Here is a 24,439-nt window from a genome sequence, read left to right as displayed (position 1 = left end):
GGTTGGGTGACAGGCTGGATAATATAGATCCTGGTAGTCTTTCCAGCTTGGCCATCGAGCGTGAGCCGACCTTAACTACAGGCTGGGTCGGCCACAACATGCCCCGTCTGATCCAGGGGCGGCCGGTGAGCTATATGCTCCGGGGCACACATATGACCGGGCTACTGCTGTCCGTGTCAGTGTGCCATGACTGACAGCCACCCCGTACTGCTCGGTTGATTGGTCTGTCTGAAATGTGTCCAGCAGTCCCTACAGGAGGGGCAAGTATGGTTCCACCTGTCTCGGCAGGATGGAGAAGCTGGGCATTCCATGGGTGGTCGATTAGGGAGTATCTCACTCTCCCTTTCTTCTGTCCCTTCCCTCCTCCCCATGCTATGGGCCGCTGTGTGACTGGGCACATGGGGGGGGGGGGGGGTGTGTGGTGCACATAACTGGCCAGGGTCCTCCGGGGGGGCTCCAGGTCCTAACAGGGGGCTGCGCTGGCTGTTGGGGGTTCGCTCATCCTCTTCCCTGTTTCTGGGCCACGGTGGGCTGTTTTTGGTGTTTATGCCATGTGGGGAGGCTGCGGTGAGCTCCGAGGCCATTGGCATTTTTCTATAGCCACAGCCAGTTTTTTCCTTTCGGACATTTTCTGGAAGTCCAATGGCCAGTTTTCCATTGCCCTATGATTTTTTTTTTTTTTTTTTTTTGCTGAGGTGGCCGGTCGGCCATTTTGTAGTAGCCTCAGCTTGTTTTGCCTCTAGCGCCGGGTGCTTGTTTTCCTTCTAGAACAGCACGCTTTTACACAGAACACCTTGTGGATGACACGGGTGAGTGGACAGCAGCAGCGCAGTACCTGGGTCAGGGTGGGGAGTCCTGCGGGTTGCCCCTCTGTCTGTGGCAACTAGGAGGGTGGACATTTTGTGTGACTTGCCTTAGGTCCCTAAGTGGTGACAGGCGAGTGTGGGTCAGCATGGTGTCAGAAGCTGGCACTTCTTCCCTAGACATCCCTGTTATGGCAACTGGTTCCCATGCACCTGTGGTGCCTATGGATGCTCTTTCAGCGGTCCTGGAGGCCTTTGTTGCTAGGGTGGGGAAAGCTCTGTTTCAGACTCGGGCCCTGCTGTGGCAGACGGCCCCTGTTCTGACACGCCAGAGGTTGCGGACTAGGACCGTTCAGACAGTGAGAATGACTCTGTGTCCAGGTCAGTGCAGGAAAAGTACTTGTAAGAACTTGTAGAGGCACTTATCAAAGCGGTGCAGGATACCCTAAAGCTGGAGGATACTGCGGGGACATCTACCGAGGTGTCAGTCCCTTTCATGTCCCACAAGCCAGCCCGTGCAGCTAAGGAGTTTCCTTACCCAACTTATTTTGATAAGTTTATTTACAAGGAGTGGGGGAAAACTGCAGCGGACCTTTTCCGTCCCGAAACGCATGCCGATGTGTTACCCCCTTTGCGGTGAGTTTCCTGTAGAAATGGACATTTGCTGCGATTGTTCTGGAGTGGTACCACCGGTCAGTATCCAGTTAAATAAGGTAACCACGAGGCGGATGCCCGGTCCATGTTTATGGTGGTGGGGTCCGCATTGCGGCCAGTGTTAGCCACAGCCCTGGTGTCAGACGCTTACTGAATGGGCTGAATTGTTGCACCGTGAGTTGGAGAAGCAAAAGGCTTCCCCAGTGGGCGTGGAGCTGGCGGACCAGTTGGTGCAGGGCCTTAAGTATGTCTGTGATGCGGCCTTAGATACTGCCCTCATGCTTTCTAGAGCCTCAGTATCAGCAGTAGTGCTACGTCGCCTGATTTGGATGAAATGCTAGTCTGCGGACCAGGCATCTAAGAAAGCACTGGTGGACTTGCCCTTCCAGGGAGAGAGGCTATTTGGAGCCTCGCTGGATAATCTTATTAAGAATGTTACAGAGGGTAAGGGTACGTTGCTCCCACAGTCCAGGAAAGGTAAGGAGCCACGCCATAGGCAAGGGCCCTCCTTTTCCGCTCCAGAAGCAGATTTTTTATTTTTTTTCTCCACCCGGGTCGGCAGGTAAGCGTTCCCAGTCCGACAAGGTGCCCCCTGAGGGACAAAAGAGTCTCTGGTTTTGGAAACTGAACAAACAACCTGTCAGCAAATATGGTACCGCATGAAGGTTTTCCCCCTGCCCGACTCACGGGTAGGGGGTCGCCTTCAGGAGTTTGCAGCTCAGTGGATCTCCCTACTTTCTGACCAGTGGGTCTGCAAACTAGTTTCATCAGGATGCAAGATAGTTTCTTTCTTGTCCACCAACCTTCATCATCTTCCGGCTCGTCAGGAAGCCCTGTTAGGGGCAGTACAGGACCTGCTGCTGCGCAGGGTAATAGTGCCTGTAGCGATGCCTGAAAGGTTTCAGGGATGTTACTCCAATCTGTTTGTAGTTTCAAAGAAGGAAGAGGTCCATCCGGTCCTGGATCTCAAGGCCCTCAACAGCTTTGTGAAAGTACAAAGGTTCAGGATGGAATCGGTTCGCTCAGTGGTCGCTGTACTCCATCAGGGGGGCTCTCTGGCATTCCTGGACATCAAGGATGCATACTTGAAAATTGCAGAGGTTTATGTTTGTAGTTCTCCCTTTTGGCCTGGCGTTGGCACCGAGGCCTTCGCCAAGGTGCTAGCCCCAATTTTGGCTTGGGTAAGGCAGCGAGGGATTGCAATCGTGTGTTACCTGGAGGACCTCCTTCTGAGGGCAGCTTCTGCCTCAAAATTAAGGGAGAATGTGGCAATCGATCGCCATGCAAACTCTTCGGGAGTTTGGTTGGGTACTGAACCTACAGAAGTCGGTGTTGGTGCCGACTCGATGCCTGAAGTTCGCTCACATCCTGCGGTGGGCAGAGCGGCGCGTGCCGTCTGTTGGCCGCATACATTCCGGGCGTAGAAAACTGGCAAGCGGACTACCTAAGTCGTCAGATGCTGGAACAAGGGGAATGGTCGCTAGATCCAGGGGTATTTCAGCTCCTTTCCCTAAGATGGAGCATGCCAGATGTGGATCTCCTGGCTTCTCGACTCAATCGGCAGGTACAGAGGTTTGTGGCCAGGTCAAAGGACCCCTGGGTGGACGCGGCAGACGCATTGGAGGCATTATCGGCTGATTTTATGCCTTCCCCCACTTCGCAGAGTAGAGGCTGAAGGGATTCCAGTGATTCTTATTGCCCCAGTTTGGCCTTGGTGTCCGTGGTACGCCGACATAGTGCCGGGTGTTTCTTTGCGGCTGCCGATGCAAGAAGACCTTCTGTAGCAAGGTCCAATACTTCATCCTGCTTTACCATCACTGGCAATTAACTGCATGGCTGTTGAAAGCTAGGTGCTAAGGGACCGGGGTCTGTCAGATTCGGTAATCTCCACTATGCCGAGGGCATAGAAGTCTTCTTCTCATGGAAGGCTTGCATCTCCATGTATGAGGCGATGGAGTGGCGTCTGCGCACATACTCAGTTTCCAGGATCCTGCTGTTTTTGCAGCGTGGAGTGGATCAGAAACTTGCTTTAAGCACCATTAAGGGACAGATACTGTGTGTGTGTGTGGTTATTTTTTTTATTTTTTCCTGCGACCCTTGGCAACTCATTCGTTGGTGAGTACATTTTTGTTCAGGGGGTTCGACATGTGGCCCCTCCAGTTTCACCACCTCTACCTCCGTGGGATTTGAATCTGTTGCTTCAGAAACCGCCATTTCAAAACGTTAGGTAGATTCCCTTATTGACACTCTCTCAGAAAGTAGTCTTTCTAGTGGCTATTACATCTGCCAAAGGTTGTTTCAGGTTTTCATCTAAATGAGGACATTATGCTTTCGTCCTTATGTCCTCGGCCGTCACACCCCAAAGAGGTTGCTTTGCTTTCCTTGGACATGGTCCGAGCTCTGTGGGTGTATCTGTCTGCTACGGCTCCTTTTCAGAGGTCGGACTCGCTGTTTGTATCGATGGCTGGTCCGAAGAAGGCTCTGGTGGTCTCATCAGCCCCCATTTCTCGGTGGATCAGACAGATTGTGGTTCATGCTTATGCCATAAGGGGGCGGGCGCCTCCTTTTCCTGTCATTACACATTCTGCCAGGGCAATTGGTGCCTCTTGGGCTTTCCGACATCATCTGTTTCTCAAGTGTGTAAGGCGGGTGATCTGGTCGTCCCTTCGCACTTGTGTGGTGGTGGGGGGGGTGGGGTTGTTGGGGGTTGTGTTTTTTTTTTTTTTTTTTTTTTTTTTTTTTTTACACACTGCTTGAGGACGTCTCTAAGGTCAAGATGAAGATGCTGTGTCCATCAATGAACGAAAGAGAAAAGGGGATTTTTTTACTCGCCGTAAAATCCTTTTCTCTGAAGTTTGACGGACACCGCACCCACCCCTCCTGTTTATGTTTTGTACTGCTTTTGACGAACTGAGCTGCTGGATGCAGTATGAGGGGTTATAACCAGTAGAACCGCCCCCTTGGTGGTACTGTGCAGTTTTGCTGTTTTTTAACATGTTCTGCCTAGCCCTCTTCTGAAGAGGCGATATAACCCTAAGGTCAAGATGATGCTGTGTCCGTCAATGAACTTCAGAGAAAAGGATTTTACGGTGAGTACAAAATCCTATATTTATTATTATTTATTATTATTTTTTCATCAAGAACTTTTAAATGAGTGCTTAATTAACAGAAGTTGTCACTGCTTTAAACTTGCACATCTCCCAGCTACAGGTGTCGCAGGTTCTGACCAGGGAGCCAGTTCTCACAGCCAAGACCATATACACAAGTGGCCGCACGCCGATGAAGCCACTTCTTTGTTTCTTTGACTTGAACCAGCCAAAAACATGTGGAGCCTCTTCCTGAAGACCAACTATCTAAAGTGTTTCACCTTCTGGGCTGATTGTAGCTAGCTTTCATGAAGCTGTGGTCTCATCTGTGTGCCCATTTGTTTCCTTGGGCCTGTATGGTCTATTAGCCGTATTAAGTAAAGGTCTGTGGTTTAAAATGTAACCTAGTCCATAATCCTCTTACTGAGGGCACTAAGGCTTACGCATTGTAACACTACTGAGCAGAAATCAATGTATGTATATTGCCAACAAGCATATAGTATATGTCTGCTTTCATAAACCTATATAATTGCAAACACTCTGCAGATGCATGGTTTTTAAAACCTTATTTGGTAAAATTACTATATAAAACTGATTGCATTATGTATATATCTAAGAGAAAACAAGAAAAATTCTGTACTGTAGCTTGCCTCCCTATTCCTATCAGTTCTGTTGACAAGCTCCATATCTAGCACTTTATAGTCACATTAGAATGTGATCCCTGGATAAGGAAAACCCCCCCCTCTGCTCAGACGGCTGATTGATCAATAAATTTTTTTTCTGTTGACCTATTCTCATATGACCAATGTGACGCATTTTTTGCTGTGGGTGTGTTTTTTTTTTTTTTTTTTTTTGACAGTTTGCAAAAATGTTGCAATCTTGTGGGTACAGTAGTACAGTACAGGAAACAACTTTGGCCCGAACTTGCACAGTAGTGTCAGCAGTTTCTTTAGCTGTCACTTGAGCTGAAATTGATTTAAATGGGAGAACAAAGGTTTCTTGGAGCTTAAAATGCTATCTTAGTAGATACTGCAAGGTGACCTCTCTGGCTCATCTCATATCCGGACGATCGCAACCATTCTGATGATTTTTTTCATCTGCTAGGTTGTCTTGTGTAGCTTTTCTGTATTCAAACTAGATCTGTGCTTTTGAATACCTGTCCATGACTTATGAATCATTAAATATATGTATGTTCTTATGCTATATACAAGTAGCAGAGTTGTTTAGTTATTAAGGCTCGGTTCACACTACTGCGATGTGATTATGTGGTATGATTTTAATGCGACTATGTGGTTGGCATATTCTGTGGAGCCAAATTGAACTGAAATTGCACCAAAGTAGCACAGGAAACTTTTCCAAAATAACACTGCACAGAGTCTTATTGATGAAAATGGGCACTATTGAAAATGTTTCCCTTGTCATGCATTTCTGTGCAAATGAAGTCCCATTTCAGAAATCGCACCGGTGTGAACTAGCATTAAGTAAGTGTTAAAAATATGCAGCTTCAGATACATAGTTGCTCTAAAGTTGGAAAAACGTTATCTAACTGCTACTGTTTTCTTCTTGATCAGTTGGCACAGAATGTGTCTGCTGTCTACATGTCCTCCTCTTTGTATGCCTACACACCAATTGTCACCTGAATAGGGATGCACTGGAATGAACAGACCTGAAAGCAGTCAGATAAGTGCCCAATAGAGTCTATAAACTGGTTTCATTTCTACTTTTAGGTGGCCATCTTTGTTCTTGGCATACCCTGTTTCCCAAGCAGACTCCACAGCTTCCCACTAATTTGACAGGGCTTACAATTTCCACTAATAAATTGGTGACTCTACCTGCTTAATCAGACTCTGGTTCACCCAGGCTTACCAGTGCCCACTCAAGATGTTTCAGGCAGTGACCCATTTAACTTTGATGACATGGGAACTCGTTTGGTTAGAGCTTCTCTAGTGTATGTATATCCAAGAGCAACAGTGGTCTTCAGTAGAAAGGAAGAGGGCGCATCTCCCCAACATTAGGGTAGAACAGCTTCCACCCTACTCGGGGACTTTAGAGGACATGTCAGCAGCAGGTTGTTGGGTCCTTGTCAATCTGTCTGCATGTTTGTCCGCAAAAGTGGTTCTCCCCTTAACTTAACTTAACTTGTAAATGCCCCAAATTAATTTTGTCTGGCTGTTCTTATGCTTGTAGCTTTTAATTTGGGGAATAAGAAATGGTTCAGTAAGTGAAGACCCAGCACACGCCGCAAGGTTGTGTGTTTTCTTTTCTTTTTTATTTTTTTCCAACACAATTGGTAAAAAACAAAAAAAAACTGTCATTGTACCAACAAAAGCAATGTTGGTGTGCACCCCCTGCGAGCGCTGATCGCATGTCCCTTTTGACAAATGCTGATCGTTGGACCGGCTTCTGTCAGGCGAACTGCAGTACCATCTGAAGCTCCATGCACACTGGCTTAAAAAAAATGTGGCTTCTACAGGAGTTTTATGTTCTGACTGTAGAAGCAGCTCAATGTTATCCTATGTGTCCATACACATTAGGACATTAAGAGGCATATTTTGAGTTTAACGTTTAAAGGCAGAAGAAAAAACCCTTCTGATTCATGTTTCTGATTGGAGCATGGAGGCAGAAAAAAACTTAACTCATAAACTCGTCTAATCTTTGTCCAAAAATATGCTCTATATGAGTGTGTGTGTTTTATCCCCCAGAGAACAGATGTGCTCTTCTTGGGTGGGGGGGGGGGGGGGGGGATTTAAGCCACCAAGGTTACAACTCTACCACTTCTTGAGTTGATTTGCAACTTTGCACTTATAAGTGTGCTGACAATTCAGATCACACATCTTCAAGATTAGATTGGCTGAACTAGACTATTATATTGTCATTATTACTCTAGCTAAACATAAACTGCCTTATCTTCACAACTGATTTGTTTTTTATCTAGGTAAACTCTATGGGAGAGGCTCTACAGATGACAAAGGTCCAGTGCTTGCATGGCTTAATTGTATTGAAGCTTATCAGCAAACCAAGCAGGTAACATATACTGAGCTTTGATAAAATGCAAACATTACTATTTTTTAATCAGTTAAGATGGAGTACACGCTGGATGTTTTTTCATTCAGTCACCGGGCTTAATGGGGGGGGGGGACTGATTCCTGCATTCACACAAATGACATGGATGTAGGAATCTCCTCCGCTGCACTATTGTATTCTGACAGTATCCTTGTCAGAAAACACTGATCAGGACTGCAGATATTGGCAGCAATCATTAGATCTACTTCTGCCTACTTCTGCCAAACAGAGAAGGCTACACACAGATTCAACCAACTTGCATGGCGCTTTTGTATGCAGATGATGTCCGTGAGCCATTTACATCACCTAGGTAGGTCCTCTAGAGACCATGTATACTGAATGTGAAATCCAGTTTTCTAGTCTGGCAGTTTAATATTTAGCCTGCATCTTATAAAGTTTATGTTCACTATTCTTAGCCAAAACTACGGGGGAATTGTAGCTAGCGAGAATTTAAACATATGCCTCTTTCATTCATTTTCAGTGACATTTTATTGAGGCAGTGATTTTGTATGGCTGATAGTTCAATTGATTTTGATAAGGATTGCAATAGACGCAGAGAAGCTATCCCGATTTGCATTTTTTTTCTTTGCTAACATGGCCCTCCCCATCAGACATCAATTGCTTACAAGTGTTTCCTCTAAGTGCCACAGATTTGACTAAGACCCCTTTCACACTGAAGCACCACTAAAACAGCGCTAAAGTGCTCATTTTTGCTATGCTTTAGCTGCACTGTTTGGGCGTGAGCGGGGTTTTTTTTTTTTTTTAAGGTCACGTGACTACGTGACCATGAAAAGGAAAATGGTTTAGTGGCACTTTGGAAGTGCTGTGTGTGTAATATAAATATATAAATATATATATATATATATAATTAGCGTTCCCAAAGATGGTGTGCGTTGTGCTTCCAGGACTTTTTCTAACGTCCCGCAAGCACACCTCCCCAGTGTGAAAGCTCACATTGCAATGAATGGGAGGCAGTTTTCAGAGGCTATTTCTATGGCTAAAATGCCCGAAAACTGCCTCAGTATGAAAGGTCTAATTGTGCTTTTCACTTGATGCACTGCAGGAGCATGAAGGTTGTATCTGGGCCCCTAGGACATCCACTGGATTCTAGACTGCTGTCTAAGTTGCTTTGTGGATGATCTGATCTGGCTCTACTGGTAGTTATTGAAATGTCACAACGGACTCCCTCAACATCTTCCAGGGGAATTGGCCAGTTTTAATTTAATTGGGGAGTAATAATGTGACCCCAAAATCGCATTGAAAACACTGCGCTATCAAAGGTATAAACAAAAAGCCTCTGAACTGGTAATAATATACCCTATAAAGTATAAAATATATGATGGAAAAATATATAAAAAGACACGTGCTTAATAGCCAAATAATAAAGCGACAATGTGCATTCATTTAATGATAAAAATATTAAAGCAAATAAGTCTGTGCAAATCTAAATGGATCAAAATACTGTAATTATAAAAAAATGCTTAAAGTGGGGTGCCCCCCCCCCCAAAAAAAAGTAAGTCGCGAGCGGCGCCGTGATACGCTGCACAGTCATCTGGGACACATGACAGGTCCCAGATGACTCTGCGGCAAGAAGGGAAGTGATGTCACCAGCCCAGGCATTGAAGAAGACAGACTACGAGGGACCCCCTAGCAACAGGCATTTAGAGGTGAGTAAAACCACTTCTTCTTCTTCTTTTTTTTTTTTTTTATGGCAAAACCACTTTAAGTGCACCATGCACAGTTCAAATTGCGATTCAGTATTCTGTGAAAGTGATGCGATAATCAGACACTGTGTTCTCACTCAGGTGCCCCCCCCCCCCCATGTAATGAAGGCTCACCATAAGGTATGTGACCTTGCTGTTAAGCTTGGTCAATATACGCTTTGGAACCACTGCAGGGTTCAACAGTGCATCCGGGATCCTTGATCAATCGCCAATGTGCCTCAGTAAATCAATGAAAAAAGCATCTCGTAGTGTAGTATGCTTATTCAATTTATTGAACCGAGAAATAAACAGGTCCCACACAGGGTACTAACAATATCCAAGCGCTTCAGTGCGCCATTCTACATCAAGCGAAAAACAAATGTTTGAAACGGAATGGTATGCTGATCATTCCTAACAGCTGATCTGCTACGCATGCTGTCCTGTCCCCTTCCCCCTACATGTGTTGCTACAAGGGAATTTCGTATCTTCCTCAGGGGGTGATGTGACAGTTTTTGGTTCAATAAATTGCATAAGCACACTACACTTGAGATTTTTTTCATTGATTTACTGGGGCACAATGGCGATTGATCCAGGATCCCTGATGCACTGTTGAACCATGTAGTGGTCCCAAAGCTGTATTGACCAAGCTTAACAACAAGGTCACACACCTTAAGGTGAGCCTTCATTACATGGGGGGAGCACCTGAGTGAGAACACAGCGTCTGATTATCGCATCATTCTCACAGCATCCGGAGTGTGGAACACCTGTAAATTGGATCAATTTGAACTGTGCATGGTGCACTTAAGCACTTTTTTTTTTTTTTTTTTTTTTTTTTATAATTCCAGTATTTGGATCTATTTAGATTTCCACAGACTTATTTGCTTTAATATTTTTCATCACTATATGAATGCACATTGGCATTTTATTAATCAAAATTTTTGTGAGTTGCACTCTTTAGCCCCACTGCATATCCAGGATAAACTGTACAGTATTACAATTCGTTAGTTATTTCACTGCTCATTGGAACAAAAAGAAATTCACTGTTCAGAAAAAGCAGAGAGGTGACTAAAGCTGGCCATACATAATAATACAAATTTCTTGAATTGAAAATATTTGTTTTAGGGCTGACCTCATATTATATGGTTTTGGTAAATCCAAGGGAAAATGTGTATAATGTATGGCCAACTATTATATATATATATATATATATATATATATATATATATATATATATATATATATATATATATATATATATATATATATATATATATTAGTTGGCCATACATTATACACATTTTCCCTTGGATTTACCAAAACCATATAATATGAGGTCAGCCCTAAAACAAATATTTTCAATTCAAGAAATTTGTATTATTATGTATGGCCAGCTTTAGTCACCTCTCTGCTTTTTCTGAACAGTGAATTTCTTTTTGTTCCAATGAGCAGTGAAATAACTAACGAATTGTAATACTGTACAGTTTATCCTGGATATGCAGTGGGGCTAAAGAGTGCAACTCACAAAAATTTTGATTAATAAAATGCCAATGTGCATTCATATAGTGATGAAAAATATTAAAGCAAATAAGTCTGTGGAAATCTAAATGGATCCAAATACTGGAATTATAAAAAAAAAAAAAAAAAAAAAAAAAAAAGTGCTTAAGTGCACCATGCACAGTTCAAATTGATCCAATTTACAGGTGTTCCACACTCCGGATGCTGTGAGAATGATGCGATAATCAGACGCTGTGTTCTCACTCAGGTGCTCCCCCCCATGTAATGAAGGCTCACCTTAATATATAATATTTTTTAACAAATCTGAACCCCTCTTTGTTATGCTACAGACGATTACATCCATGGATATCCTAGACTACTGCTGCATTACACTGCAACAGACTAAGCTGCATTAATTATGCAAACAACCCTTTAACAAGTGCAGAACAGCTGATGGCAAAGGTCTAAATAAGTGAACATCACTACCTGGCATGGAACGATTAACGAAGGGAGTTTGCATTTACTGAACCCAAATCTGAACCCAAAACGCTTCTGTATCTAACTGGAATTGTTGCTTTCTTTTGTGTTTTGAAGGAACTTCCGGTAAACCTGAAATTCTGCTTTGAGGGAATGGAAGAGTCTGGATCTGAAGGCCTAGATGATTTGATTCTTTCCAAGAAAGACACTTTTTTCAAGGATGTGGACTATGTTTGCATTTCTGACAACTACTGGCTTGGCAAAAACAAGCCATGCATTACGTATGGACTCCGTGGTATCTGCTACTTTTTTATTGAGGTAATATAATTGTGCTAGAGAACACCTTTTCAGTCAGTCGCAATCTTAAGCTGGCCTTGCATGGATTGAAATTTGTTTGGTTCAACGGGGACTGGCCAAGATTCGATCCATCAATCGGGGGGGGTTGAGACAACCAATCCTGTTGGATTTCTTTACATGTTATTACTGCCAGCAGCTATAGCCACTAGCAGTAATCATTTTGTTCTGAAGCTCCCTGCAACTCCCCACCACCACCAGAAGAAAAAGGAATAATCTAAGCTGTCTTTGTATACCAGCTTACTCTGTTAAAAACTTACGCCCCGGACCATTTTGCAGCTAAAGGACCAAGCCACTTTTTGCAATTCACACTTCTTCGCTTTAACTGACAATTGTGCGGTCGTGCGACATGGCTCCCAAACAAAATTGGCGCCCCTTTTTTCCCCACAAATAGAGCTTTCTTTTGATGGTATTTGGTAACCTTTGCTTTTTTTTTTTTTTTTTTTTTTTTTTTTTTTTTTTGTGCTATCAACAACAGAGCGACAATTTTGAGAAAAATTCAATATTTTTTACTCTTTGCTATAATAAATATCCCCCCAGACATTTATATAATTTTATTTTTTTCCTCTCAGTTTATGCTGATACGTATTCTTCTACATATTTTTGGTAAAAAAAAATAGCAATAAGCGTTTATTGATTGGTTTGTGCAAAAGTTTATAGCGTTTACGATATAGGGGATAGTTTTTGGCATTTTTATTATTTTATATATTTTTTTTCTACTAGTAATGTGAGTGCGACATTATGGCGGACACGTCGGACAATTTTGACACGTTTTTGGGACCATTGGCATTAATGTAGCGATCGGTGCAATTAAAAATGTCACTGGCAGTGAAGGGGTTAAGCACTAGGGGGCAATGTAGGGGTTAAGTGTGTGGGTTTTTTTTTTTTTTTTTAACTGTAGGGGGGCGTGGCTTGGCATGTGACGTCACTGATTGTCTTTCCCTATGACAGGGAACAGTGACAGGCTCACTAGGAAGCACGAGGAGAGGTTTGTTTACACTTACCTCTCCTCGTTCTTCAGCTCTGTGACTCTATTGCGGGACACTGGCGGCGATCGGGTCACAGAGCTCAGGACCGGGTTGTGAGTGTGGCGTGCACGAGACCCACGGCTGGGCACTTAAATGGCAATGTACCTGTACGGGCGTGTGCCCAGCCGTGCCATTCTGCCAACGTATCTTGGCGTGAGGCGGTCCTTAAGTGGTTAATCTTGGAAAAAGAGGTTTTACTTACTAAATGCTAGATGAGTACAAATTGGCATATCTTTATGTATCCTGAAGCCAGATCTATTTAGATAGAATGGTTTCTTATAGCAGTCTTTTCCAGCTGCCATTGTTCTGGTTTGAGTTACACTGCCCATTGGACGCTAGAAAGTTGTCATGCAACACGCCTTCTCTATTTTGCTACTATGAGCAGCTGCACCAGATTCTCTGGGCTCCAGTTTTAGTAACTCTCCCCCAGAGAGACATGGCAGTAAAAGGCTACCAATAGAACATTTTCTGCCCTAAGCCTTCAATCCCTGTATACAGTACCGTGCAAAAAGCACCAAAAATGCATAGGTGTGAACCAAGCCTAAGTCTGCTGTGTGTATTTAAAACTTCCTTTTTCTGCCAGGTGAGTCAGTTGTATCTTCTATTCTCTTTGTAGGTTGAATGCAGCAACAAGGATCTTCACTCTGGGGTCTATGGAGGCTCTGTGCATGAGGCAATGACTGATCTAATTTTTCTGATGGGTAAGAATAAGACACTGTACTTTGGGTCATCCTTATAAATATTAAGGTGCTGCTTTAAAGGGTTTTTTCCCTTTTTCAGTAAATGCAAACTCCCTTCGTTAATCGTTCCATGCCAGGTAGTGATGTTCACTTATTTAGACCTTTGCCATCAGCTGTTCTGCACTTGTTAAAGGGTTGTTTGCATAATTAATGCAGCTTAGTCTGTTGCAGTGTAATGCAGCAGTAGTCTAGGATATCCATGGATGTAATCGTCTGTATCATAACAAAGAGGGGTTGTGCCACTCCGGGCATTCCTGCAGCCTCAGAGCTGCTTATTCACCTCTGTAAAATAAACTGACTTTTGAGGTCGGGAAATCGAAATAGTCTGCTGTCTGGCATTAGGGCTATCCAGTGGGGTTGGAAAAGGTCTTTCCATTCTATTCTTGCTTTAAATTGCACTGCATGTTATCTATTGATTATGTATGTAGTGTAGCTTGAGAATGTTCCCATTTAGAAATCAAAACTATGCCTCTAATCGGCGTGCATTAAAAAATAAAAGTTGCTGTAAGCAACCTTAGCGCATCTCCTTTCCACATGTAATTCATTGGCTTTTGCATCCTATGGATGTGAGAATCAATTTATAGTAGCTTCATGGAATGATAATGTGGGCATTTAATAGAAGTGTGGTAAAATTCCGCTGATCATATGCTGTTGGTGTTTTTTTTATTTTATTTTTTCTGTAGGAAGCTTAATAGACAAGAAAGGTAAAATCCTTATCCCTGGAATAAATGAAGCTGTAGCACCTGTTTTAAAAGAGGAAAAAGAAATTTATGATAAAATTGACTTTGATCTTGAAGACTTTGCAAGTGATATTGGTGCTAGTAAACTTCTACACCCCACAAAGGTAATGGATCACTCTGGAAAAGAAGTTGGCTTTCAAATATCTTGTTAAATTTACAATGGAAATAGTTGGGTTTATCTAATCCCTCATTTCTTTATAGTGGCATTTTATTAAAATTTATAAGAACAAACATGTTTGCGTATTAAAGGCTAAGTTCCCTTTTTGTAACCTGTTACAGCTTGCCCCATATTCAGGGTGTAACCTGTTATTGTTGCAGCAGCTCTCACCCCACAATCTGCTGCTCTACTTGCAAAAAAAAATAAAAAAAAAATTACCATTTATTTACCCTTAATATAACATATTTGACTATGCAGCAGGATTTTTCTCTCCTACAGTAAGAAGCTGAGGTAAGGTGTTATAGTTCAGAAGGGGTGTGGGGTTTAATGGATTTTTAGCTTAAAGCCCAACTCCGGGCAAATAAAACAAAAAAATATTACAGTAGGGCTGCGCCTGCACTGCAAGGTTTATTTGCTATTTTTTTGAATCCAGGGGAACAATAAAAGGAAATGTACTTGCCTGATCCTTCGCTCTTCCCTGTGGCTTCTGCACCACCGCACTGTAGCAGTTTAGGGGCCTGATGTCATCAAGACCAGAGCAGGATCTATAGCTCTACTCTGGGCGTGAGGACGCCGAGGGACAGTCCACTGCTGGATCAGGGGGGAGCTCCCTCTGCTGGAGGAGAGGCGAATCTGGTATGGGAAAACTTTCTCCTCAACCCAGATAAAACACGCTATTTGCCCTTGCAGTGGGGGGAAAAAATGAAAAAGATAAAAGTGTTTACTTAGTAACTACAGTCCTGTGAATTTAGTTTGGAAGATACTCGAGAGTTCAATAAAATCACAGGCTTTTGTTTTTTTTAATTTATAAGTGTTCTAGAGTTCGCAACTTTCCGTGATTGCAAATGACTATGTAGCTGTGTAGTATAATAATGTCCTTACAGGATGTATCCAACTCACAAGCAGACCTTTTTGCACTATTTGATTGGGCAACTGTGTGCCAAATTAGGTTTCATGTTGACAAGTGTAAATGTATGTACTTTGTGCATTCATGCATGCATTGCACATTCACAAAAACGATCAAGAAGGATCTGGGTGTTCTGGTAGATCATAGACTTAATGCTATGCAATGCCAAGCTGCAGTTTCTAAAGCAAGAGAAATACCTTCTTGTATTAAGAGGTATAGCTGCCTCTGGGAGAAACCTAATTTTGCCTCTGTACAAATCATTACAAAGGCCTCATTTGGAATAGGCCGTTCATTTTTGGGCACCAGTTCATAAAAGATGCTTTGGACCTGGAGAAGGTTCAGAGAAGGGCAAATAAACTGAGGGGTATGGAGGACCTCGACTATTATCGGAACTGTATTGTGAAGGATGTGATCACATGTATAAAACATAAATGGTCCTTATAGTGAACAAGGTGCAATGTTATTTAGCTGTGCATGTTTCCTTGAGAATAGAGAGGGAGTGTTCTTTTTCTCCACTCAGGTCTCTGATTACACCTAGCTCATTGCTCTATATTGTGCGGTGTATGACATAAGATACCTGCCCCTGCCTTCTGGAGCTGAGAAATGCTGTCTAAATTCTGTTCATTGAAGGGCTGTAGAAGAGTGAGGGCCACAGGTAAACAAATTCAACTTGTGTAGGGGGATTTGCTTCATGTCAGTAACACTTGAGGCTAGTCACTTCACTAGGTATATAACTTTTTAAGGTCCGTACAAAGGACAAGAGGCCACTCTTTCTTACAGAAAGGCTTCTTAACACTAAGAGCTGTGAAAATGCGGAATAGACCCCCTGATGAACTAGTTCTAGCCAGCTCATTTGACAAAATATAAGTGGCTATTATCTACAGATAACACCAGGGATTGTTGATCCAAGGAATATTCCATTTGCATAAGGGTATGGGTACCCCCCACCTAGCAATTTAGACCATGCTTTAAGGGCTTGTTTACTTGTGTGGGGGGGGATTTCCACCCCTCTGAAAAGCAATTGACAGTGGATCGTTTTTCAGAGATTTGACAGTGACGGCTCACTGCATTGTATGTCCGCCACACTCGCTTGCAATAATATCTTCTCTAGCTTGTAAACCTTTTAAATATGCATTCACTTAAATGTCTCATTTGGCAGTGTGATTACTTGCCATATGCAGCAGGTTGCATCAAATTCACTGCATCGTAACCATTGCAGTGTGTGCTAACATGGCTGCTAGCTTTTAACTTGCAGCTTGGTTGTTGGGGGAGCAAAATGCCACTGCTCAGCTGCCTGTTTTTACTGCCTCTTGGCCACGCCTGTGAAAAATGGCTAAAGTTTTTTTTGTTGCTTTGGCTATTTCTGCGCTTAAAAGGAATGTTCAAGCAATAGAAGAAGAATTTTTATATATATAATATTTCTTCTATTGCTTGAACATCTCCTTTTAAGCAGAGATATACCCTTTTCTTAATAAAGAGAATGTCTTATTAGTTGGTAATATGCTCAGGAATCAGACCTTATTTTTGAGTCTTTTGTTACAACACATTATATCTCTTTTCAGGAGATGATATTGATGAACAGGTGGAGGTTTCCATCTCTATCTCTTCATGGCATTGAAGGAGCTTTCTCCGCGGGTGGAGCCAAAACAGTAATTCCTAGAAAAGTCATCGGAAAATTCTCCATAAGACTTGTTCCAGACATGAACCCTGATGATGTTAAAAAACAGGTAGGATTGTTTTCCATGCCAAGGTTCCAGGAATGTTTGTTCTTACTGACATACACAAAACAAACAGTGAGGGTGTATAATGCCTGCTCGTTACTTAGCCATACTTTGCCACTACTCGTTACTTAGCAATACTTTACCACTATGATCTATTGCCAGAACCTCTCTAACATCCCAAACAAATGCTGACTTTCTGAAAGTCAATATTTGCACAGAGCCTAGCAGACCGCTTCATGTGACAGGATTTAGGCCCAGTGATTGGATCCTAAAAGAGCAAAGCAAGACATTTGTGCCCCATTCCTGCAATGACTGGGTTTTGTGAGGCTGAAAACTTTTTCAGCAAGATTAAATCGGTTCTAAAGCCTTAATGTATTCTTTGCATTAAGGTGAAAAACCTTCTGTGCTGTAGCCATTTCTTCCTTATCTGATCCAGCGATCTCTCTCTCTCTCTCTCTCTCCTCTCTCTCTCTCTCTCTCTCTCTCTCTCTCTCTCTCTCTCTCTCCCTCTCTCTCTCTCTCTCTCTCTCTCTCATCTCTCTCTCTCTCTCTCTCTCTCTCTCTCTCTCTCTCTCTCTCTCTCTCTCTCTCTCTCTCTCTCTCTCTCTCTCCTCTCTCTCTCTCTCTCTCTCTCTCTCTCTCTCTCTCTCTCTCTCTCTCTCTCTCTCTCTCTCTCCTCATCTCTCTCCTCTCTCTCTCTCTCTCTCTCTCGTCTCTCTCTCTCTCTCTCTCGGAAACATGTAAAAAAATAAAAAAAAAATATGGTTCTACACAATTGAAATTACTTTTCCTAATATTTTTTTTTTTTCTCCCTTTTTATACTTTCTGAAAGTGTATATGGTAGCCAAAAATCTAAAAAATGAAACATTATTCACAGCTCTCCAATGCATTCATATTCACCCCTGTTATGTCTCTTTTAAGTGTTATTAGATGTGATGAGCTGCATTTGTCTTCTCTTCTCTAGGGAACGAGTTAGCTGTACAAATAAGTGGCAACCACCCACATCTAGAACCAGCCTTTGCAGCAAGGTGCACATTGAAGGGCAATTATATCACAAACAAGATTTCCCAGTATACTTATACCTGCCCTTAATCTTTCTATTCTTTATGTGCCCCACTAGGAGGATCTGATTATTATTATTTATTTTTTTTAACAGAGGAAGTGAGGCTCTGGAATTTTAAAGTTGGAACCACACTATATCAGAGGTCGTGTTAAAAGTGTGTTCAGCACCAAAAAAAAAAAAAAAAATTAAAAGCCAGCAGCTACTGATATTGCAGCTGCTGACTTTTAATAAAATCACACTTACCTGACCCAGGGTCCAGCGATGATGGCGGCAGATGACGGGCGATCGCCACCATCCTCTGTCAGGGAATCGGGAAGTGGAATTATTGCGGGCTTCACTGCCCGGTTCCCTGCTGCGCGTCTCTTCTGGCCCCCGCTGTGTCCTGGGAACTGTGTGTTTCCCAGAACACAACGGAGGGCGGGGCGTCTGTGGGGGTCTGCGGCGGTCTGCCCAGAAGTGGTGCAGATACCTGGATTATCCAGGTAACTGCACCCCTCCCCCCTGAAAGGTGGCGATTGTGGCACTGGAGGGGGGGGAGGGGATCAGATTAGTGGAACTTCCCCTTTAGGGTGAAGAACCGCTTTAAGCTGGATTCACACCATAAGCATTTTGCAGATTTTGCACTACGGAACATGTTCCATAGGAAACCATGTTAAACTGAAAAATGCAAAAAGCCATGAAAACGCATAGGTGTGAAGTCAGCCTTAGACGGGGCCAATTCTGTTGTTTTGCAGGCTGGTCGGTAAGTGTGATGGGAAATCTTTTGTTTTGTGGTGTTGGATGTATTAGCAGATTAAGATGCACAAAACAAATTGAAACCAAACTCCATCCTAACACATTTTAATCCTTTAAAGGAACAGCTTTTCCATTTGGGGATAAAGGGTTTTAATAAAAGCTGATCATTGTAAGTACCCCTGTTAGAGTTAAATAGTTTATCCCATCCCTCTAAATGCTTCATCTGCAGGACAGTTTGTTCTGATTAAAAAAAAAAAAATCAGACTTATTGGCCAGATCACCAGGTGAAAATAAAAGAAGCGACTCTAAAAAGAAAACTAATGCAGCCACCACATCCAAGAATTGGTAACCTGCAATATAAGAATTGTTTGCTTTTGTGTTTTAATACCACTTTAAAAATGCTGCTAATACTAACAATACACGCTGATCCTGCCAGAAATGTAGTTGGCTTTTAAACTTCTTGTTGCGGGGCACTAGTTCCTCTGCTGCCCCCCAAAATAGCAGGCAAGTGGCATTGAAGAAAGATAGGCTTGATTCACATCTATGCATGTTGCTTTTGAGCGTTTCTGCAGTGCTTGCCGTGTTTTTGGACACACGTTTTACCGCAATCCGCTGATGACCTGAAGCCCGCTGATCTGTCCGGCAATATTAAGCATTTCTTAGACTAATGGGGGCGTGGGCCATTGGATTGTCATTTGGAGGCCCTGCCCCCTTGTGACGTCACCACCTGGAGCGGGCATGATGGGTCCATGTTGTCACAAAGGGGCTTGGCCTCCAGATGATGTAATCCGATTGCCACGCCCCCATCGTTGTATAAGAAGAAATGCTTGACATTGGCATGGACAGATGAGCAGGACGCAGCATTGGAGGAGGGTCGTTGGCGGGAGCAGCGGTAGAGGGAGAACACAGGACAAAGAAGAGCAGAAGTAGAAGCAGCGGGAGAAGACCGGAGGAGGAAGCGGGGAAGAAGATATATTTACTTACTGGGATGGGTGTGTGTGTGTTTGTTTGTTTGTTTGTTTTTTTGTGAATGAGTAGGGGGTACAATGACCAAAAACCCCCTACACCTTCACATGGGGGGGAGGCCGGGAACTGGGGGCTCCCAGATTCCGATAAGCCCCCTGACCACAGCCCCCGACAACCACTGGGCAAGGATTGTCAGGAAGAGGCCCTTGACCTCCTCAACATGGTGCCCTACCCCAAAGCACCCTCTTTGATTTTGGTGTGGGGGGGGGTCCCTCTGAATCTATACTAGATCCAAGGGCCTGTTATGGACCTGGGGGGGGACCCCACGCTGGTGTGTGTGTGTGTGTGTGTGTGTGTGTGTGTGTGTGTGTGTGTGTGTTTGTTTTTTTGTTTTTTTTTATTCAGCGGGGAAGCCTGTTGATGACTCATCAGTTAAGGACGCGGCAGCCTGCTTCCTGGCCTCCTCCTTAGCAACTAGCTATATACAGTGTAGAAAAAAAAATAAGAACTCAAATCACGGTAAAAACGCACTACTTTTGGATGCGGGTCCATTGAAGTCTACTACATGCAATATATTTACTGGAAAAAAAGTCCCTGACCCTTTCCAAAAATGCAGAGGCACAAAGATGCATTGATGTGAACATGTTCCATAGGAACCCATGTTAAAAAACCTTTTAAAAATGCATCAAAAAACGCACTAGTGGGAATAGAGCCTGAGTGCTGAGAATTTAAACTAGGAGGATTTATGGAGATGAGGGAGATGTGCTGACCTAGATCATCAAAGGAGAACTCTGATAACACAGCTTGAGATTTAGGTGCAGCAGCAGAAAAGGTGTGAGCATACTTCAGGAAAGTGGGAGTTGCATTTCTGTCAGTATAATCTACAATAATGTTTAGCTTTTGGCTTTGTTTCCCAAAAAAAAAAAAAAAACTTCTAGTTTTAAAGGAGACAAAGCCTAGGGATGTGTTTGTACTGGGCAGCTGTGCTATATATATATATATATATATATATATATATATATATATATATATATATATATATATAATATATATTAAAAATTTGCACTCAATAATGCACTATTTTCTTTAAAAAAAAATATAACGCCGTAGTACTGATTCGTTTGTAATAATCTCCCAGATGCCTAACACTGCATACTTACATTAAAGGTGGAAGATTACTTAAACAAGCAATTTGAATCACTGGAAAGCCCTAATAAGTTCAAAGTGACAATGGGTCATGGAGGAAAGCCTTGGGTGTCTGACTTTAACCACCCTCACTACCTTGCTGGAAGGAAAGCCATGAAAACAGGTATGCGAGTGGAAAGCTCATCTGAGTATTTTTGGTGTGTCACCATAGACCTCTCAAGGGGGGGGGAAAGACTTGAGTTGTATTTTATTGGTTCATAGCAGGTTGTGTTGCTGTAAACAAATGTTATGCTCCTTTTTACATACTCCACTTCTAAAATATTTACAGCCAGGGGATTGAAGGGGATACTCCAAGATGTCTGGCTTTATATACAGAGAGCCTGTTATAACTTGCTGTCTGCTAGTCTAGAATAGTTTTGGAAACCCCTTGCCAACATGAATTGTCATATTTTATTATCACTTTCTACTCCTACAGTCTTTAATGTTGAACCAGACTTAACCCGGGAGGGTGGAAGCATACCTGTGACTCTCACCTTCCAAGAAGCCACTGGCAAAAATGTCATGCTGCTACCTGTGGGCTCTTCAGATGATGGGGCACACTCCCAGAATGAAAAACTTAACAGGTAACTGGAAATGTCTTTAATATTGGAACTGAGATGCTATGGTTTTATTTTCTGAGCAGGGATATACAGTAGTTAAAGTTTAAGGCCTACTGATGCAGTATAAAGTATAGCCACCCATCATAACCAATCTGGTTTCAGTTTACTATATTAAGAGTAGTAATTGGTTAAATAATTGCTCCATTCCATACTAGGCACAAATTGCACCAAAATTAGTAGCCCAACATTGGCATTTTTCACAGCAAGTGCAACTCTTCCTGTAAATGAAACATGTAAATGTTTATGGTTCTGATGTATCTGGAAAATGGTTTAACAATTCGGACCTGTGTATGGCCACTAATCGATATCGGTCACCGCTCATCTGGTGTTTAAAGTCGCTCAGAAGGGTCTTCACCTAAAATAAAATAAAAAATTCTACTTTGCCTACTCTGTACAGTGGTATTGCACAGCGCCGCCCCTCTCCTCCTCTTCCTGTGTCCCCCTGCCAGTGATCTCTGCTCCTCCTCTTCTCCAAGTGCCCCTCGGGCACGCTCCCGGGCTGGCCTGTGTGTGCCCATATACACACACGTGCACACACACAGCATGGCTTAACCATGCTCCCTCCTCACATGATTTGATAGCTGCAGAAGCCAATGGTTCCTGATGCTGCCTCTGTGTCCTGTGAGAAGATGGTGAGAGAGCAGCTCTACTGCAGAGGGATGCAGCACTGGATCGAGAGGACTCAAGTGTTTAGTATGGGGGAATGCTTGGTTTATTCTGTTATCACAGATCTAAAACTGCCAAATGTTTTAGTCAATTAGCCCTTCAATGGGCATTTGCACAGCCCCATTCATACCACTACTCAGACTAGGGTATGGAGGGGCAGGACTGGGAGCCAATCCTGGTCTGCCTGCAAACCTATTGACAAGAAACCTACTGATAGGAGAAAGCAGAGTGATGGCCTCATCAGTCTACTGCTGTTCTTTAGTTGCCTCAAGAGAAGACATCTTTGGTGTCTTCTACCTGGCTGTACTGTGTGATGGGGCTGTTTAGAGATTAGGATTAACAGAAATACAATTTCTTCAGCAGGTAAGGCGGCTTTCGTGCAGTTCACTGTTTACCTGGGGTTCAGTCTTCTTATATTTTGGAATTTGCAGTGCAGTTGCATTTCACAGTGCAAAGGGCAGTAAGCTTTTGGCTCTTGTGTTTAGACCTTGCTATAGTCTGGGCAGTAAAAAGTCATTTATGATTGGTTGTGATGGGTTACTACACTTTGAACTTTATAATCTTGTATATTTTCAACAATAAGTAACCAGTTTAATTTCTTTAGTAGATAATCCTGATTATTACACATTAACGCTTTACTAACCAATTTTCTTTGTCAGAGATGCCATTCTTTTTCACAACGCTCCAGGTGACCTAAAAATACTCCTATACAGTGGGGCTGCATCTGTACCACAAGGATTAGATGCTTGTTTATGTTTAGGGAACTTGATAAAGCACTTTTACGTACCCAACCCTCCGCTTCTGCAGACTGCTCTGTGATACTAGACCTATCCCCACAGTGTTCTATGCTCTGGTGAATAAGGTCCTCAAGACAGTTGCAGGAACCATAGCCCTACACTGGGTGTTAGGACAGAGCAACAGTTGGAGAATGGTGGGGAAGCAGAGATTCTGGTAAATCAAACTTCTTCTTCTTTCCTTTTTTTCCCCTAGAACTAAATAAGAAGTTAACCCTTGCAGCACATATCTAGCACCCCCCCTGCAAACAAGGGTTTTCAGGTTTTCCTGGAGTTGGGCTTAAGTATCCACATTTTACAATATACACTTGTACAGATGTTGTTTTTCATTTTTGTACAGTTTTACAAAAACATTTTGTTTACAAATGTAATCTCTTTCAGGTATAATTACATCCAGGGTGTCAAACTTCTGGGGGCTTACTTGTACGAGGTGTCTAAACTGGAATAAGCTAATCAGCTCAAAAGCTGTCATCAATGTAACTGCACAAGAGAAAATGTCCACTTTTTTATATGGATTAGAACTAGTGCAAACAATAAAAACAAAAAAGAAGAAAAAATAAATAAAAAAAAAAATGAAAAATCATATGTGCGAGTCTCATTTGTGTAATTCTAAATGATTCTTTCACAGCCATCTATGAAGTGATAAGCAAGAATGTTGGATTATCTAGTAACTAACAGCTTCTGATACACAGAACTCAAACAGTGATCTCATCTATTGTAGAATAAACATTTTTTTAACAGATAAAGTAAAGGGTAAAAAAACCATCCCTGGAACCGAAACAGTTTTGCTAAATGTTAGTTCAAATACAAAGATTGTGTGTGTGTGTGTGTGTGGGGCATTGAAAAGGCTTCTTAATTACACCATTGGTGTTAGTTGCCCATATCGCCCTTCTATGCAAGACCTCCTATGCCTGTTCACTGCATTGTTTGCGTGACTAAAATATGTCCCCCTCATCTTAAAGAATATGTTAAACCTGATATGTGCCTTCTGTAGCATGTACTTGTATGAAAAAGTATCCTGTTGACGCTAAGCATGAGAACACAGCGTGGTCAGTGTTCTGGCTGTACTGAGAACTCAGCCTGCTCTCCTCCTCCAATTATAAAACTTGTCCTGACATGCGCCCCTCCCTCCCTGCACAGCCATTCACTAGGAAGACCAGTGTCCTGCTGTTTCTCCTCCCCTCAGGTCTCTAAACTCCTTATGCAGCTGAGCACAGATGTGATCACTTGTATAAGAAAAAAAACATTTATAATGGGATATATCATATTTTATCTAATAATAATCTCACTTTTTTTTTTGCCTTTTTCGTTTTTTTTTTTTTTTTTTTTTTTTTTACAAGGTGGGGGGTTTACATATACTTTAAGTATGACCATAGAACATCATTTGAATTAATTTGGAAGAGCTACAATACTAGATTTCATCAGGTGGCACTGTATACAAAACTCAGATACTCCAATTTCTTGCAGGGCTATATTGGCATTA

The 24,439-nt window shown here is 42.6% G+C and overlaps 1 protein-coding gene across 1 annotated transcript in view; it reads left to right on the top strand.

Moving 5' to 3' along the window:
- Positions 1-23,524, top strand: part of LOC143997006 (cytosolic non-specific dipeptidase-like) — a 40,052-nt gene extending 16,528 nt beyond the window's left edge. The window contains exons 4-11 of the mRNA XM_077492363.1: positions 7,479-7,567; positions 11,398-11,598; positions 13,279-13,363; positions 14,086-14,246; positions 16,769-16,933; positions 20,859-21,000; positions 21,313-21,460; positions 23,338-23,524. Of these exons, the coding sequence (XP_077348489.1) occupies positions 7,479-7,567; positions 11,398-11,598; positions 13,279-13,363; positions 14,086-14,246; positions 16,769-16,933; positions 20,859-21,000; positions 21,313-21,460; positions 23,338-23,404 (1,058 nt within the window). The 3' untranslated portion in view covers positions 23,405-23,524. The remainder of the gene's footprint in view (positions 1-7,478; positions 7,568-11,397; positions 11,599-13,278; positions 13,364-14,085; positions 14,247-16,768; positions 16,934-20,858; positions 21,001-21,312; positions 21,461-23,337) is intronic.
- Positions 23,525-24,439: the final 915 nt, after the last annotated feature.

The sequence above is a fragment of the Lithobates pipiens genome, unplaced genomic scaffold (assembly GCF_037356315.1).
Source record: "Lithobates pipiens isolate NorthernLeopardFrog02 unplaced genomic scaffold, aLitPip1_a1.2 Scaffold_19, whole genome shotgun sequence".
In the NCBI taxonomy this organism is placed as follows: domain Eukaryota; kingdom Metazoa; phylum Chordata; class Amphibia; order Anura; family Ranidae; genus Lithobates; species Lithobates pipiens.
The sequence above is the reverse complement of the archived record's forward strand: the minus strand, read 5'-3'. Positions and strand labels throughout refer to the sequence as shown.